The sequence below is a fragment of the Gymnoscopelus microlampas genome (genome assembly GCF_963454915.1).
Source record: "Gymnoscopelus microlampas genome assembly, chromosome: 21".
Taxonomy (NCBI): domain Eukaryota; kingdom Metazoa; phylum Chordata; class Actinopteri; order Myctophiformes; family Myctophidae; genus Gymnoscopelus; species Gymnoscopelus microlampas.
The window spans coordinates 42,007,180-42,026,569 of NC_139958.1; the positions used below are offsets into that span (position 1 = coordinate 42,007,180).

The 19,390-nt window shown below is 40.6% G+C and overlaps 1 protein-coding gene across 2 annotated transcripts in view; it reads right to left on the bottom strand.

The window, feature by feature from the left end:
- The window catches only part of mast4 (microtubule associated serine/threonine kinase family member 4), a 191,674-nt gene that overhangs the window by 99,573 nt on the left and 72,711 nt on the right, over positions 1-19,390 (bottom strand). For both annotated transcript variants that reach the window (XM_084047845.1, XM_084047846.1), the window contains one exon: positions 15,607-15,638. In XM_084047845.1, the coding sequence (XP_083903971.1) occupies positions 15,607-15,638 (32 nt within the window). The remainder of the gene's footprint in view (positions 1-15,606; positions 15,639-19,390) is intronic.

Genomic DNA, 19,390 nt, shown 5'->3' on the forward strand with positions numbered 1-19,390 from the left:
TGAATGACAAGCCTAATATTACTATTGTATTTTGGTTATGTGCGATAACTGCAAGCCAATGTTCAGAGATTCAGTATTTGTCTTAATTTCTTTAATTAACATTTATTTTGTTGGCAATAATTCAACTGTCAGCCAGTGTTTTGAGACATATTGTCTTTTATTGCTACAAAATAAATGATAAAAATAAATTCTACATGCATAAATTATAATTTAAAAATATTTTTTTAAATGAAAAGATCGGATCGGGAAAGATCAGGATCGGCAAATACTCAAAATCAAAAGATCGGGATCGGATCGGGAGCAAAAAAACGTGATCGGGACATCTCTACTTAAAAGTAATCCAAAAGTAACTGAAAGTAACTATAGTTACTTTTTAAATGGAGTAATCAGGATTACGTTACTGACTACATTTTTTAGCAAGTAACTTGTAACTGTAGGGGATTCCTTTTTAAAAGTAACCCTCCCAACCCTGATCTCTCTCTCAACTAGGGGGTCCTTGGCCTGAAAACACAGAAGACCCCTGCTCTACAGGGAATTATTTGATATCTGGCTGCACGGAAAGACACAAGAATCACAGCTGCCATTAATTAGTGCTGTTCAGTGTTGATTGCCTAGTGGTCAAATTGGGGTCAACGAGCCATCGTTAACTTGCTTTGAAGTCGGGCTGTAAGTTGCGCAGCACTCTCACTCTCTCTCCCTCTAGCAGCAGCTCGCACTGCCCTGAGACAGAGAGAGAATACTTCTCCATACGGCGGTGTTTTACCGAGATTTTTCTTGTTTTCTGCACTATGCCTTGTAATCCGCGGACGGCTTTGAAATCCACGCATGGCCTTCAAATCCGCGGTAATTTCCGCTAAATTGTAGTGCGTCCCATGGACGCAACAACGGTGCCATGAATGCGTCCTTTCTCAATATGGTGCGTCAGAGACGCAGGACGCAGGCCTATAAGCATCTCTGCCCAAGATATCATTATCTGAAGATTTGCAGCTCCATCCAATCCTTGTTTAACTTATAACTGAAAAAAAAAAACATTTTGAGATGGGGGGGGGGGGGGTGGTCCGTGGCCAAATACATATCAATTTGGATATGAAATTAAAAAGTTTGAGAACCACTACTCAAACCTACAATTAGGCATTTAGCAGACGCTCTTAACCCATTAAGACCGGGAACGCATCTGTTATTTTAGATTTCCTTGGCTAATCAAAACGTTTTTTTTAAACCATGAAAATGGGTGCAAATCTTTGAATATATACATTTTTTAAAAGGAACATTAGGTAAAATATTTTGTTCCAAAGATTTGAGTTTTAAAAATGTATGTATTCAAAGATTTGCACTAGGGGTGTGCCGATATATCGTCCCGCGATATATCGCGATACGTTTTCGCGACGATATGTATCGTTTTGGGAAAAAAAACATATCGTTTTGAAAAAAATGATTTTACAATCATAATAATCAGGCATGCAAACGGCCCCGAAGTGAAAAGAGTGACAACATGTTTTTTTTTCGGGTCAGGTGTCATACTATTTGTATTCAAAACGGCTATTGTAGCTGAAAAGCTACAAGTTTGCATGTCTGAATAATGCAAAAACAGAATTATTTGTTCGCATTTTCTTTTTTTCTCCTCCATATATTTTCATAATAAAAAAAGTGTGTATCGTATCGAAATCGTATCGAAGTTGTGAGCCAAATATCGTATCGTATCGTTTCGTGAAATTAGTGTATCGGCACACCCCTAATTTGCACAAATTTTCACGATCTTGTTTTAAAAAATAGCCAATAGTCGGGGGCCCCGGGGATAAAAAAGGACCGTTTGGTTCAGATTCTCGCAAATTCGCCAAATTTGGCACAGATGTTGTCCATACCATACTTAATCATTTTAAGATGGGTGCCAAGATTGGCGCCCCATGGTACTGCCATATTGCGCAATCCAATATGGCTGCCACCCGAAAAAAACGGAAAGGCCTAGAATCATAAATGATACCACTTTTTAGGGGTTTTCTGGGTCGTAGAATCTGATTCTGGTGTTATTTCAATGATTTGAGGTCAAGGTTACCCCTCAAGGTCAATTTTACTCATCAAAGTTAGTATATAAAGGTAATATTGGGGTAAAATCCAGTATTTCTGGTGCGCCATGCCAGATGCTACCCCCAAAAAGTATTTTTTTTCATTATAAGCTATACTTGTATATGTATCAATGTTTCACAACTCAAAACAGTAGATTGTTTATTAACAATAAAATAATACAAACAATTTTCAATTAAAATTGATATGTGCCAACAAAATCCTAAAAGAAAAAGACAAACAAAATGTGTCTAGGGACACAGCAAAAAATGTTTTTTTGATCCAATGCTCAGGCTCCACCTGAGTCCACAAGTCCAACTTCAACTTTAATAAACAACTGACAGTAGGGGACAATGTAATCAAAATAGTTATTCCGTAAAACTTGATAAAATCAAAAAGTTAGATCACAATGTCATTCACATTCTTTATTGTGTCTCCATCCCTTGCAAGGTGTGGAGTTACTGGCTGTCATCTTCGTTATTAAGGCACCCACCTCCGCATTTGCAGAGGATTGTGCATCGGACACCGATACGGTTGCATTTGCACCTTCCCATGCATCCCTTGAGGAAGCCACAGCGAACAAGAAGGTCACATGCTGCTGATGCATCACTAAGAGTGGTCCACAGTGGTTGCCATGTGCCAGTGCCATCTTTGTGCCAGCCCCACTCACTGAAGTCAGGAATTTCCTGCTGGACCGAGGTTGCCTGATTCCAGTAGAAACTTGCCTGCAGTAGCGCTCGCTTGACATGTTGGAACAGTGCAGCTTGGGTCGGTGGGAGGTTTTCCAGTGATCTACTTCCAGTGGTGAAGAGGCGATGTCTGGCCTCATTGACACCAGCTGCACCACACCCCTTGCTGTACATGAGCACGACGAAACGTTCAATGTTCTGCATATGCACAGACTCAAGACTGAAGAGGTCAGGGGTGTGTGTGAGAGCAACTAGTGTGTTGGTGAGGTCTGGTATGCTTCTCCAGGCTGCCCAAGCTGTCTTCTTGCCACATCCGAGAAACTGGGAAGTTGTGTCACACCCTGTTAAGCTGTGGAAGAGGGGTAGTGCCAAGGACTTTGATGGACCGAGATCAGAGTAGATGGTATGGACTGGTATGTCACGATATTTTCGACCAGTACCGAAACCCACCCAGAGCTCCGTTAGGCCAAGGGTCTCGAAAAACCGGATTGCCAAAATGACAACATCGCTGTCTACGGTGCGAACATAGGCTGTTGTATGACCCTGCTCTGCTGCATGTGCCAGATGCAGGAGGATCCTGGTGTCTGCCTCAGAATGGTTGCACTTCTGAAGTTTTGTGACATCACAAGGCATGTTGGAGAGCACAGTCTCAAAGCGGGTAGTCAGAAGGAGCTTTCCACGCATGTCATTCTTTGAGATCTGTGTGCTGATGAATGAGAAGAGCTCCTTTTTGTTGTCCTCGTTTTTTAGGAAGCCACTGTTCCATTCATGCTTAGGGATTGGAGTGCTACCATCACCGACTTTTGTCCGTGAATCCTCTGGGTAGTTGTCCCATACAGCATCAATGCGTTGATGTTGAGCAAGACATACTCGCTGAATGTCTTTGCTGTTGTGGGGCGCACTATGTGGATGACTGCTGCCATATCCAACACCACAACGGTAGCTTGTTTGGCAGAAGCTGCACGACCTGTGCTAGCATTGAGGCATTGAAGAATGTCAGACTTTGTCCCAGATCGCAGACACCCTCTGTCCGCCAGGCTCGGTGGCTCTCTCTGATTTTCGAACTGAAAGAAGTCTGTCATGTCAGCATTGGGACGTGACTGGAGTGAAAGGAACAGTTGTGTGATTAAAACCATGTTCTGCTTCTGTATGCCACTGACCTTTGTACCTTTTTTCTTGGGGCCAGTTCGGTTGGCGAATGTTAGCATGTTTTTCCGCTTGACGGTATCAGATACTGGTACTGAAGCCATTTCCAATCTTTCCTTGACATATGCTGCGTGAAGGGTCTGGCCGGCTTCATGAATTTGAGATAAAGAAGCAACAACTGCCGGCTCCATGACATTCTGTGTATCGAGTGCAATAAGCTCCTGGCTTGTAGCAAGGAAGGGGTTGCCTAGCTGCTGTACCACATCGATGAACGAGAGTACATCCTTGCGAAAATTTACTTGCAAGTTATGTCCTTCCTCATGAACGTGTGGCTGCCTCAAGGGATGCATGGGAAGGTGCAAATGCAACCGTATCGGTGTCCGATGCACAATCCTCTGCAAATGCGGAGGTGGGTGCCTTAATAACGAAGATGACAGCCAGTAACTCCACACCTTGCAAGGGATGGAGACACAATAAAGAATGTGAATGACATTGTGATCTAACTTTTTGATTTTATCAAGTTTTAAGGAATAACTATTTTGATTACATTGTCCCCTACTGTCAGTTGTTTACTTAAAGTTGAAGTTGGACTTGTGGACTCAGGTGGAGCCTGAGCATTGGATCAAAAAATGTTTTTTTGCTGTGTCCCTAGACACATTTTGTTTGTCTTTTTCTTTTAGGATTTTGTTGGCACATATCAATTTTAATTGAAAATTGTTTGTATTAGTTTATTGTTAATAAACAATCTACTGTTTTGAGTTGTGAAACATTGATACATATACAAGTATAGCTTATAATGAAAAAAAATACTTTTTGGGGGTAGCATCTGGCATGGCGCACCAGAAATACTGGATTTTACCCCAATATTACCTTTATATACTAACTTTGATGAGTAAAATTGACCTTGAGGGGTAACCTTGACCTCAAATCATTGAAATAACACCAGAATCAGATTCTACGACCCAGAAAACCCCTAAAAAGTGGTATCATTTATGATTCTAGGCCTTTCCGTTTTTTTTTCGGGTGGCAGCCATATTGGATTGCGCAATATGGCAGTACCATGGGGCGCCAATCTTGGCACCCATCTTAAAATGATTAAGTATGGTATGGACAACATATGTGCCAAATTTGGCGAATTTGCGAGAATCTGAACCAAAATATCCCCGGGGCCCCCGACTACAAGGAAATCTAAAATGACAGAGATGCGTTTCCGGTTTAAATGGATTAATCCAGAGCGACTTAGGTAAACACAAGGTCAATGCGTAGAAATAGTAATCTAGGATCATAAGTAAACCAAGAACCTATCATCAGTCTAACAGTAGACTACCCCCCCCCCCCCAAAAAAAAAAGAAAAAGAATCTGTCCATTGGAACTATACACAATAGGATGCCAGGTCAATAATGACCTGGCATCTGTCTACATGCCATTCTATCTAAACACATGTTTTACTTAAGTAAAAGTATCAATACCACAATGTAGAAATACTCTTACAAGTAAAAGTCTGGTATTAGTAAAAGTTTAAAAAAAAGGATCGGCATTACAATATACTTAAAGTGCCAAAAGTAAAAGTAGCCTATTCATTGTGCAGAATGTCCCTTTCAAGTTTTTCTATATGTATAAAAGATCTTTTGAAAAGAAGCGGTCTACAAGCTCACAATGCGTTGCTTTGCGACGCATAAGCTTGTAGATCGGCTATTTTCAAATAGCCAAAGAATATATAGGGCTGAACTGGTTAATGTATGTTTTGTAATAATAATTCAAATCAAGAAAGCAACTAGTCAAATAATTGTAATGGCATAAAAGTGCAATATTTGCCTCTTAGATGTAGTGGAGTAGAAGTTAAAGTATTGAAAATTGGAAATACTCAAGTGAAGTAAAAAAAATACCTCAAAATTGTACTTAAAGCTCGACATTACATTGCTTTACAATAAACAAACACATGCCTGCAACTGCGGGGCTTACAAGCCTTAAGGCTACAACCGTTTTCTCTCACACAAATTCAAAGCATTTGAGAGTTAAGGGTTCAGCACCACATACCCACCTTCAACTAATGAGCAGCACCTGTAAATGTTTAGAAGAATTGGCACAGCTGCCCAACAGTTCAAGTACAAATTCAACGTCACGTCACTATATGAATGGCATGATATACTGTAAGTATAGGCTACTGTAAGTAGGCTATACAGAACTTCAGTTTACTAATATCACATTGTTGCAGACCCATTGTTGTGCAAACAATGGGTCGGGACACATTTTTATGGGTCATGAGTTAATATCCCTTTTCTGTTCCTGAAGTTTTTTTATATTATTAGTATTACAACTAATATTATTTCAAAAGAAACAGAAATAAAAAAATAAAAAAAATACATAAATGATGTCGCTGATGTCACTGACACAGCCATAACCATATAAGGAGTTCCCAATGCAGCTACCCCCAAATATGGAGTGTGTTGTCTAACCTCAATGTGTCGTCATGGCATCTGCCACAAACAAATCAGTCAGCTCCATATCTGGGCACAAAAATGGGCATGCTTATATGAGGGCATATACTGATGACTTCAGCAATCTCCATATATGGGCATAAAAGGGACATGGACAGAGATACTCCCGCATGACATCAGGTGGGAACTGGCAGCCATGACTACCATTGCGCGTCACTCGCCTTTTAAGATGTTTGAAAAATCTTGAACGTGTGAGAACTACTGATTTAAAAGGCATTTGTAGAATCGGCCTCAGGTCTTAACTCATTGAGTGCCATTAACGTGTTTCACATGTTTTACCGCTATGGTGCAACGTGCCATTAACGTGTTTTTTTTTTTAAATAAGAAAAAAACTAAAAGAACCCAAGATATCATTATCTGAAGATTTGCAGCTCCATCCACTCCTTGTTTAACTTAAAACTAAAAAAAAAACATTTTGAGATGGATGGGGCGGGGGGGGGGGGGGGGGGGGAATTAAAAAGTTTGAGAACCACTACTCAAACCTACAATTAGGCATTTAGCAGACGCTCTTAACCCATTAAGACCGGGAACACATCTGCATGTTATTTTAGATTTCCTTGGCTAATCAAAACGTTTTTATTAAAATCATGACAATGGGTGCAAATCTTTGAATATATATATCTTAAAGGGAACATTAGGTAAAATATTTTGTTCCAAAGATTTGAGTTTTAAAAATGTATGTATTCAAAGATTTGCACACATTTTCACGATCTTGTTTTAAAAAATAGCCAAGGAAATCTAAAATGACAGAGATGCGTTTCCGGTTTAAATGGATTAATCCAGAGCGACTTAGGTAAACACAAGGTCAATGCGTAGAAATAGTAATCTAGGATCATAAGTAAACCAAGAACCTATCATCAGTCTAACAGTAGACTACCCCCCCCCCCCAAAAAAATCTGTCCATTGGAACTATACACAATAGGATGCCAGGTCAATAATGACCTGGCATCTGTCTACATGCCATTCTATCTAAACACATGTTTTACTTAAGTAAAAGTATCAATACCACAATGTAGAAATACTCTCTTACAAGTAAAAGTCTGGTATTAGTAAAAGTAAAAAAAAAAGGATCGGCATTACAATATACTTAAAGTGCCAAAAGTAAAAGTAGCCTACTCATTGTGCAGAATGTCCCATTTCAAGTTTTTCTATATGTATAAAAGATCTTTTGAAAAGAAGCGGTCTACATGCTCACAATGCGTTGCTTTGCGACGCATAAGCTTGTAGATCGGCTATTTTCAAATAGCCAAAGAATATATAGGGCTGAACTGGTTAATGTATGTTTTGTAATAATAATTCAAATCAAGAAAGCAACTAGTCAAATAATTGTAATGGCGTAAAAGTGCAATATTTGCCTCTTAGATGTAGTGGAGTAGAAGTTAAAGTATTGAAAATTGGAAATACTCAAGTGAAGTAAAAAATACCTCAAAATTGTACTTAAAGCACGACATTACATTGCTTTACAATAAACAAACACATGCCTGCAACTGCGGGGCTTACAAGCCTTAAGGCTACAACCGTTTTCTCTCACACAAATTCAAAGCATTTGAGAGTTAAGGGTTCAGCACCACATACCCACCTTCAACTAATGAGCAGCACCTGTAAATGTTTAGAAGAATTGGCACAGCTGCCCAACAGTTCAAGTACAAATTCAACGTCACGTCACTATATGAATGGCATGATATACTGTAAGTATAGGCTACTGTAAGTAGGCTATACAGAACTTCAGTTTACTAACATCACATTGTTGCAAACACATTGTTGTGCAAACAATGGGTCGGGACACATTTTTATGGGTCATCATGAGTTAATATCCCTTTTCTGTTCCTGAAGTTTTTTATATGATTAGTATTACTACTAATATTATTTCAAAAGAAACATAAATAAAAAAATAAAAAAAATACATAAATGATGTCGCTGATGTCACTGACACAGCCATAACCATATAAGGAGTTCCCAATGCAGCTACCCCCAAATATGGAGTGTGTTGTCTAACCTCAATGTGTCGTCATGGCATCTGCCACAAACAAATCAGTCAGCTCCATATCTGGGCACAAAAATGGGCATGCTTATATGAGGGCATATACTGATGACTTCAGCAATCTCCATATATGGGCATAAAACGGACAAGGACAGAGATACAGAAATCCGGTTGTCCAGAGCCACATATCCGACCATTATGCCCATATATGGTCATATGCATATATGGGGCAGAATCGGCGTGTGCTGCGGCAAGGACTAGAGGGAGTGCGGTGCCCGCCGTCGAATAGTTCGGATATCCAGTTGTTCAGAACCGCCGGCGCCGATCCAACCAATATGCCCATATATGGGCATATACTGACGACTTCAGCAATCTCCGTATATGGGCATAAAAGGGACAAGGACTGACAGATATCTCCATATATGGGCATAAAAGGGAGAGCTGGGTACAACGGGTACTCTGAAGCCCCCAATACTATGACTCAGATATACATACATATTGGTCGGATCGGCAGTGGCGGCCCGACCTCTAGATGTGAGGGCCGAGAAGTGAGTTGACAAAAAAAAATCACATATACAAGCTCACAACATGTCGAGATGTGACGTATTGGCTATTCTCAAATAGCTGATGTATGCTTAAAGTGTTATTTGATGCTATATTTAAATTTAAAAAAAGGTCCTCGGACCCTGCAACTTTGAGACCTATATTATTATAGGCCACTGGCACTAATAGTTTGATCATATTTAGTTTCCTACCTGAGGTGTGACCTTTATACATGGTTACAGCTTTGCTCCTTACATTAACCACTTATGCCCCGTTTTATAAATCAGTAATAGGTGATCTACAAGCTCACAAGACAACTATTAGTGTTGGCCATTTTTTTAAACAATACATTCCCTCCTATAATGAAATGCCCAAAATTGGGACGTCAGGGTTAATGTGTTAAACCACATGTTGATCTGTTGGCAGTCAGTTGGAGTAACGTCATTGGTTATTCTACGTGATGACATCACTCAACGACAATCACAATGTCATCACAACCATGTCCTTTATAATAAATCGTCAAAAATACATTAAACGGCATTCAGCAACTTTTACCAATGAATGTAGCTGCCTGTAACAACTCCTGAAACTTAGTTGTGACTGTTGTGTAGCGCAGGGGAATTAAATAAGAAGTATTTTGAGGGGGAGATCAACAGTAATCAGCCTCCCTTGACTGGCAAAACCAACCCATGGGTTGTGTGGATTTGAATCCAAAAAAGCTTAAGTGAAAACATTAGGATTCTATTATTTTACAGAGCAAGACTTTACAAATCCAAGTTCATCTACCCTGTGAGAAATGTTCTGCTGGACGGTGCATCTGAATGGACTGAACGGAGCCCATTGTGCTGCTGTTGCAGTGGAGGACAAGCTGTACGCCTTTGGAGGATACGGTGACAGGAACCATATTGGTGGGAAGGTTTTCAGCACAGTGTCTTTACGCTGGACGAAGTTACCCCTAGTAACAGCTGGAAGAGAACTCCCCCTTGAGGTTCCCTCCGGGCGTGTGTGGCACACCGCTGTGCTGATAGAACATACCGTCTACATCTGGGGAGGATATCCTTACTGCAATGTGCTTTTTGCATTTGATGTGGACACCCACAGATGGTCCAAACCCAGGGTTTCTGGGACTGTTCCAGAGATGAGGCACAACCACTCAGCCTGTGTCTCGGGGAAGGTCATGTATATACATGGAGGAGTCACCCAGCTGGGTAGATTCACTAATGACATCTACAAGTTGGACACGACCACAATGTTCTGGTCCTTAATTAACAACGGAGGAACTCCACCAGCTGCTTCATCAGGTCACTCTGCCACCATCATCGGGACAAAGATGTTTGTATTTGGGGGCAATGGGAACGGAGGCGACACCAACAACATCAGAGTGTTTGACACAGAGACCAACCACTGGCTGAGCACAGCTTCCTTCTGGAAGACGCTGTGGTCCTTCTGGATGAAGGACCACAGCGTCCTTCTTCCAGAACGACGCCGTGGTCATTCAGCCTTTGCCTACAACGGAGAGCTGTACATACTTGGTGGCAGGTTCTTTACCCGGAGCTTCAATGATCTGTGGAGATTCAATCCAGATACCTCCTCATGGAAGAAGGTTACTCCCAAGGGGAAACTCCCCAAATTGATGCAGAGTAGTATGTGCTGTTGCATGGTGGGAGATCGTGCTTTCCTCTTTGGAGGAAACAAGAGCCAACCCAATGACCTATTCATCTTGGACTTGAGTCCTAGTATGAAGACGTTATGCAAGCAAGCAGTTATTCGGTACGATCTGGAGCAGTCGGAACTCCCACGTGACATCAGGTGGGAACTGGCAGCCATGACTACCATTGCACGTCACTCGCCTTTTAAGATGTTTGAAAAATCTTGAACGTGTGAGAACTACTGATTTAAAAGGCATAGAATCGGCCTCAGGTCTTAACTCATTGAGTGCCATTAACGTGTTTCACATGTTTTACCGCTATGGTGCAACGTGCCATTAACGTGTTTTTAAAAAAAATTGAAAAAAACTAAAATAACCCATGATATCATTATCTGAAGATTTGCAGCTCCATCCACTCCTTGTTTAACTTATAAGTGAAAAAAAAACATTTTGAGATGGGGGGGGGGGGGGGGGGGTCCGCGGCCAAATACATATCAATTTTGATATGAAATTAAAAAGTTTGAGAGCCACTACTCAAACCTACAATTAGGCATTTAGCAGACGCTCTTAACCCATTAAGACCGGGAACGCATCTGTTATTTTAGATTTCCTTGGCTAATCAAAACGTTTTTTTAAATCATGAAAATGGGTGCAAATCTTTGAATATATATATTTTTAAAGGGAACATTAGGTAAAATATTTTGTTCCAAAGATTTGAGTTTTAAAAATGTATGTATTCAAAGATTTGCACACATTTTCAAAAAATAGCCAAGGAAATCTAAAATGACAGAGATGCGTTTCCGGTTTAAATGGATTCATCCAGAGCGACTTAGGTAAACACAAGGTCAATGCATAGAACAGCGGTCGCGTTAGTCCGATAATTGCCGGTTTTGACCGTTTTTTTATGACAAAGACCGGAAAAAATAAATCTCTCCGTACATCCTGACCGGTTGATAATGACACGGCAGTTCATTAATTATCACCGCAAATTAGGCACATTTCATATCCTCTAGGCCTACTTTGCAAGCTCTCTCTCTCTCTCTCTCTCTCTCTCTCTCTCGCTCGCTCTTAGCCTGCGTGTGTCTTTGGGAGAGAGAGCGGTAGAAAGAATGTCACACGCTGTTAAGTTACACCTATTTCCTGTTAATAATAACCAGTGTAAAATGTGCTGCATTGGGCGTTAAATGGGAGACACTTTATTGTGAAGGTACAACAGGAAGAAGAGAGTTGTTGTTGCTGCAGCGTAGTTGTTGCTGGTACTGCGTAGCTAGACTGCGGTCTCGGCAGTCAGACAGAGATCGCAGTCCGGTTACAAGTTACATTTATAAAGTTGTGTATTTAACAGTCAGTCACACACAAGTTGTATCATTACGAGTTAGAATATGTCACAGATACTAGGCTACTACAAGGGCACTTGTGACTCGTGAGTAAAGTTGGCAAGTTGCCCTACAGTTTAACAACAGTTTCATTGAAGATGAAATATCCAACACAGACGCATAAATACTCTCCACAACAGCTATAGGCTACTGCAACTATGGCATCGAGGTGAAACACGACGTTAATCATAATCGTGGACCTATTTTTAACTCTATGAGGTGGACACGTTAAAACGTTACCACTTTGAACTGATTAGCTCTATGAGGACACGACAAGGTTCTCACAACTCATCAACTTTCCCACGGCTGTCCCAACTAGACGCACGGACGGCATCCACTGTCTAACTAAACAGTATAACCACCTGTGAGTGACGTGAGTAGTGGTCTATAATTTATTGCCCTAACAGGTCAGCTGAGCCACGTTATGAAGGATTTATCTGAAATGCCCATTTTTTTGCATTGCCCTTTGATTAGAAAATGCATTTTAAACGCAATTGATTATTGAGAAACCATTACGCACGCAGCATGCGCAAATGGTAATGTAGGTAATTAATGTATTTGTGTAAGATGACCCTGCTATATAAAATGTGTATAGTATGATGGTTCATGTTCAAATAGCTCAATCCAAAGTGTTAGGCTGTATTTACGCACCTGCTTGTCATTATTGCATAACATTAATTATGACCGTTATTTTTGTCAGATGTCCGGTAAATTGTAATCCTTCCGGACATTGGGACCGGCAGATTAAAATCCTAGCGCGACCCCTGGCGTAGAAATAGTAATCTAGGATCATAAGTAAACCAAGAACCTATCATCAGTCTAACAGTAGACTATCCCCCCCAAAAAACAAAAAAATATGTCCATTGGAACTATACACAATAGGATGCCAGGTCAATAATGACCTGGCATCTGTCTACATACCATTCTATCTAAATTACAGCCCTATTTAAACTTGTCGATTCTCTCATGTTACTCTCATCACTATTTTCTCAGCTGGTTGCTGTTGCTGTAGAGGCAGGGGATGCGCCGCTGTTTCTGTTTTTCCTCGCTGCCGGTGGAAACCTTGTATGTCCAAAACTCTTACTTTTCAGGAAATGAAGAGACAAATCCAATGTAGTTATTATTTAGTCACAAGCAGTGGTGGGAAAATGACTCAATTTCTTTACGTAAACCCATTAATTTACAAAAAAAAAAAAAAAAACGTATAAAAGTTGAAACATGGAGTTACAAGGTTTCTGCCCGACAGTGACGTCTTGTGAGTTTGAGTGCGTGAGGATGAAACAGTGTGTCCATTTCATATCTATGTCCCTGGATTTTAGGTCGGAGTAGATCAGTTTTCATCCTTATTAGGAGGTTCATTTGCATATTCATGTAGAGCCAGAGCTTTTTCCGTGAAAACAAACACATTACCCAACATGCACCAGGACACCTCAAGTAACCCTTCATTATGCTTTCATAAAAATGCCAAACTACCACCATGCAAATGTATGTGCGCGTGCGTGGGATGTACGGAGGGCCCATTACACATTGTTTTACACCTTGCATACCAAGGCCACATGACCGAGATCAATATATCAGGACCCATTGATGGAAGAAGTACTCACATGTGTTACTTAAAGTAATGGTAGGTAACTTTTTCAATAAAACTAAAGTTAAATTGTATATCTTTTGTGAGTGGTAAATGTTTCATAACACCCACTCCATGAATTTCACCCCCGAAAGCCTTTTATTTATATATTTTCTATTGAACGTTGTCGAGCATGACTTCCCCCGGAAAATGGAAGCGGAAATCCACCGATTTCCTGTTTGGCCAGGAACTACTGCACCGGTTTCCTGTTTGGCCAGGAACTACCGCACTAATAACAAAAAGGAAACTCACGCTGATTTTAAGAGATTGTATGATTTGAAGAACGAAAAAAAACAGAAAAATAAAACTCAGCTCACGGTAACTAAAGCTCCACTGGCTAAGAGAAACGATCCACAGATCGTATAAAACAATTAAAAGAACGCTTTTTGAAACGCTTCCGTCTTCCGGTGAAAACGAATGGAATTCTGGGTAACGCAGTAATAAATGAACGGCCTGCAGTGACGGTAATGACCAGCAGAGGCTGCAAAAAATCGTTTTTTTGAAATATGCACTGTATAACTTTAAGTAAAAGTATCAATACCACAATGTAGGAAAAACTGTTACAGAGTAAAAGTCTGGGTATTCAAAATGTACGTGAGTTAAAGTACAAAAGTATCAAAATATATACTTAAAAAGTAACTTATTTTTTTTTAAACACATCAGCACTACCCCCCATCCTGAATAAAAAACATACAGTCCCTTAGAGGGTGGGTGGGTGAACTGATGGTGGACGTCAAAAGCGTATCATCCGGACTCGCGAGGCGCACCGTTGCGCCGAGCGGCACCAAACTTGGCACCAACAAAAAGGGCCCGTCCTCAGCTCCTGAATCTCTAGCCACGCCCCCCGCTAAAAACAATATTCTGAAGAAGAAGCGATTCAGGGTCTGGTGACGCTGCGAAGGCAGGGTTTTCTCGGTTGAATAATGGAGTGAAACGAAATGAAAATGCAGGCCGAGTGTCAGGCTACACACCATACATGGGCAACTGGCGGCCCGGGGGCCACGTGCGGCCCCCACCTTTACTTAATGCGGCCCGCAGGCCCGCGGATTACTGATACATTATTGATGTCAGCTGTTACAATCCAAATCCAAAAATATGCATGACCCGCTTTAATTACTTCAGTCTATATTAGTAGCTTAATGACTAGTATTGAAATTCTATTGTCTTTTTTTCTTGCCAACGTATTTAAGTTCATAAAGTATAAGATAAGTATAACTAAATGCATTTGAAATTGAATACAAATTTTGGTTTTCAGGATTCTAATACAAAAACAAAAAAAAACGGGATTCTAATTCAAAAGTAGCAAAAAATAGCAGATCTACAAGCTCAAAACGTGTCGCACTGCGTAGGCTATATGCAATGTGGCCCACTGGAGAGAGAATGGAAATATAGTGGCCCTCTCCATCATCAAAGTTGGCCCCTTACAGGTGTGTAACAGGTGTGACCCTTACGGGTCCATTTGGTTCCATTTGTACACTCTCAGAGTTATGGGGGTCGTGGAAACCACTGTGCTACACTAAATGGAACAGAGCCTTCATTGGTATCATTGGTAACACCTGTGAAGGAAGTGCTAATAAGGCTGCTGTACATAGAGCCTATCCCCACCAAACGTGGAACAAACACTGTGCAGCCGTCTGCCATAACAATAGTCATGACAATGACAATTGGCCACAAGTGCACCGTTGCCACAAACACTGTTCAAGTGAGTGACATGAGAATAGTCACAGCAAAAAAAACGAAATTGCACACCCATGTGGCGCTATAGCAGTGTTACGGCAGTGTTTAACACTTCAAACGGACATCATTCGGTGACCATTGCTCTGAACAGTGCAATATAGGACGAGATACATCACAATCAATGACAAGTGTGTATTATTTACACTAATTCACCTTTTTTTTTAAAGATTACAAAAAAAAATCCACGAAAACATATCCAGAGAATGTGCTGCACACTCTCAGAGTTAAATTAACACTGATGACTTGACTGAGAAATACTTGTGCTGTCGTAGTAAAGTATGAAAGTATCGAAGTACTCACACACTGCCTCTTCTGGGAAGACTCAGCTCCTTCTGTGAATGAGAAGAGACAGTAGTATAAGCATAAGGTGTAAAAGTTATATTCATGGACGTATTGGTTGAAGAAATGTCTGGTTTTCCTCACACACACAACCAACTACTCACCTACTATTTAACCACACACACACACACACACACACACACACACACACACACACACACACACACACACACACACACACACACACACACACACACACACACACACACACACACACACAAAATTAAAACTCAATACATGGTTTCTGATAGAAAACACACATGTTGTAATACTGTACAGTAGTGTTTATACTGTAAATATCTAATCAAAAACATATCGTTGGTGTCGGGCAGAAACCTTGTACCTCCATATTTAATCTTTTTTATCAATTCAGTGGTGGAAAAAGTACTCAAATGTTTTACTTTAGTAAAAGTATCAATACTGCAACGAAGAAGCACTTTGTTACAAGTAAAAGTCCGGAATTCAAAAACGACTTAAGAAAAAGTACTAAAGTATTGGTATCAAACTGAACTTAAAGTACCAAAAGTAAGAGTACTAAAATGTTTGAAAATAGCAGATCTACAAGCTCACAATGCGCCACGATGCGACGCGTTGTGAGCTTGTAGAGCTTGTAGGCTATTTTCAAATAGCCTAGGTATAAAATAGGGCTAAAGTGGTTAATGTATGTTTTATAACGGAATAATTTATAACTGCAAAGTAACTAAAGTTTTCAAATAACTGTACAATATTTGCCTCTGAGATGCAGTGTAGTAGAAGTAAAAGTATAGACAATTAGAAATACTCAGCTAAAGTAAAAGTACCTCAAATGTGTACTTAAGTACAGTACTTGAGTATATGTACTTAGTTACACCACTGCATAAATTGATGCCATATTTCATCTATAAAGAGTGTCAGGCAGAAGTAAAACAAATATATATATAGTTGTCATTTTCCAAGGACATACATGCAGTTGCATTAAGATACCACCAGAGGGGAGTGTGCATTATATTATTAATATATTGCCGTCCTAAATAGCTGTGAGATTGGGTGCAAAGCAAGGTCATCTTTCACCCATTTCAGAACAAAAAGAAAAGAAAAACAACCCATAGAGTAAATAAGTAAACAAACAAACTAGCCACAGCTCCATTTTTTTGTCTAGGCAGTTACTTTTTGCCTGCAAGAGTTCATAAATAAATCATCAATAAACAAATACATAAATTAATAAAACTATAAATAAATAAAACAAAAGGTTTTAACCACTTAAGCCATATAATTCTGTGTACGATACATAGTGACAATATCAGATCTACGAGCTCACAACAGGTGGAACTGAGCGTGCACTTGTAGATCTTGTGGCTGGGCTTGTGTGAAAATGAGCATCAGAAAGAGTGTGCATGTGTTCTGGCATCCGTCCTAGTCAGCAGTTTAACGGAGATTAGTGTCTCTTCCTCCCATGACTGTCAATTAGAGCTGAATGGCGCGCCACACACACACACACACACACACACACACACACACACACACACACACACACACACACACACACACACACACACACACACACACACACACACACACACACACACACACACACACACACACACACACACACCACACACAGTGGTTCTCAACTTTGTTCATGCCAAGGACCCCCAAATTGATATGCATGTGTGGCCGCCGCAGACCCCCATCTGAAAAGGTTTCTGGTGACTGATATCGTCCTTCTAATGCGTGAGGGGACCGTGTTGCTCCTGAGCAACAGGAACATTTGATTCTGACAAGAACAACCTGACAGGGTCCTCTGTTCCACAAGGTCAACATTAGAACTTCTCCACTGGAAGACGGGACATCAAAGCTACGGGTGGTGGAGTTTTAAAAACGCACACTCATACAGGTCATTAATAATTCCACTTCATGTCCATTGGCTTTTCCGTCTATGGTCTTGAGATCAAAAGTGCAAACTGCCTTATACTGTGCAAAGCTGCTGACTGGCAAAACCACAATGAACCCAAGATGAATGTGATGTACAAGATACAGTACAATGAAACATAAGGTACAGTACATGGTGAAAGGATGCTCGATCCATCCAATCACGCAACACTATCTATCCATCCATCCATCTATCCATCTACCCATCTACCCATCTACCCATCTATCTATCCATCCATCTATCCATCAATGAAGTACCCAAGCTTATTCAAAGATAACACCTGGGATCCATGTATTATTTATGTATGTATGTATTTATTTATGTTCATAAATATAATACTACTACTCCTACTATTACTGAGCTTTGTTCAGGCTAAATGGATGTGTGAAGGTAAAATAATGTTGCAATGTGCTGTTTAAAATCTAATAAAAAATAACATCAATTTAAAGTGCCGTTTTGATAATTCAATTATACCCGCTGTGCTAATTTAACCATAGATGTTTATACCGTTCCTAACTTGGAGACTAAGAGCTTTGCTTATATTGTACTGTAAGCCGGTGGTTCTGAAACGTTTTCATGTCAAGGACCCCCAAATTGATGTGTGATTGGCCGCGGACCCCATCTGAAAACATTTTTGTGCCAGGAACACCGATAGGAGATTTGTCAAATCGAAATTATCAAAAAAATGTTCCAATACTTTCAAGATGTTTTCAATGTACAGGTGGTTTTATATATATATATATATATATATATATATATATATATATATATATATATATATATATATATATATATATAATATATATATATTAGAGAGAGAGAGAGAGAGAGAGAGAGAGAGAGAGAGAGAGAGAGAGAGAGAGAGAGAGAGAGAGAGAGAGAGAGAGAGAGAGAGAGAGAGAGAGAGAGAGAGAGAGAGAGAGAGAGAGAGAGAGAGGAGAGAGAGAGAGAGAGAGAGAGAGAGAGAGAGAGAGAGAGAGAGAGAGAGAGAGAGAGAGAGAGAGAGAGAGAGAGAGAGAGAGAGAGAGAGAGAGAGAGAGAGAGAGAGAGAGAGAGAGAGAGAGAGAGAGAGAGAGAGAGAGAGAGAGAGAGAGAGAGAGAGAGAGAGAGAGAGAGAGAGAGAGAGAGAGAGAGAGAGAGAGAGAGAGAGAGAGAGAGAGAGAGAGAGAGAGAGAGAGAGAGAATCCCCCTCCCGTAAGCAACACTCGGGAACACTGCCAAGTTGTAATGCATGTTGTTCTGTGTCTGACATGACAGACGCCTGTGACAGCACAGACCTGTCATTTCATTGACTTAATGGCAATATGGCAGCCGTGTGAATATGGCTCTATGATCAACTTTAACCAACAAATCCAACCGAGTGTAGGACAAAGGTCTAAGTCCACCCGGTGGGGGCTCCTCACTGGCAGCAGGTGAGTCAGGTAGGATACGACAGCAGTGACAACAACACAGCGAAATGTGGTGGGGAGGAATGAATTAGCCTAACGATGAAATTGGGGAGAAGAGGGAATACAAAAGCAAAGAAAAAACCACAAAAGAAAAAAACAATACCGCTAACAAAAGGGTCATGAAGATTAGCGCTGCTGTGCACAAATTACAATTTCGGAGAGCCTTGGCTAAGCCCGCATACTGTACCGTAGCACAGTAGTTTCACAAAGTAGTACTGGTTACCACAGAACAAATCCCTTTCAGACTTATTAGACAAGAGATACATTATTCACAAAACTGAACAGCAATTCAGCCGGAATTCCCCCCCCCCCCCCCCCCCCCCCCCCCCCCAACCAAAGATGTGTACGCACACTCCTCATAAATGTAATCCACCTCTTCTATCCCCCC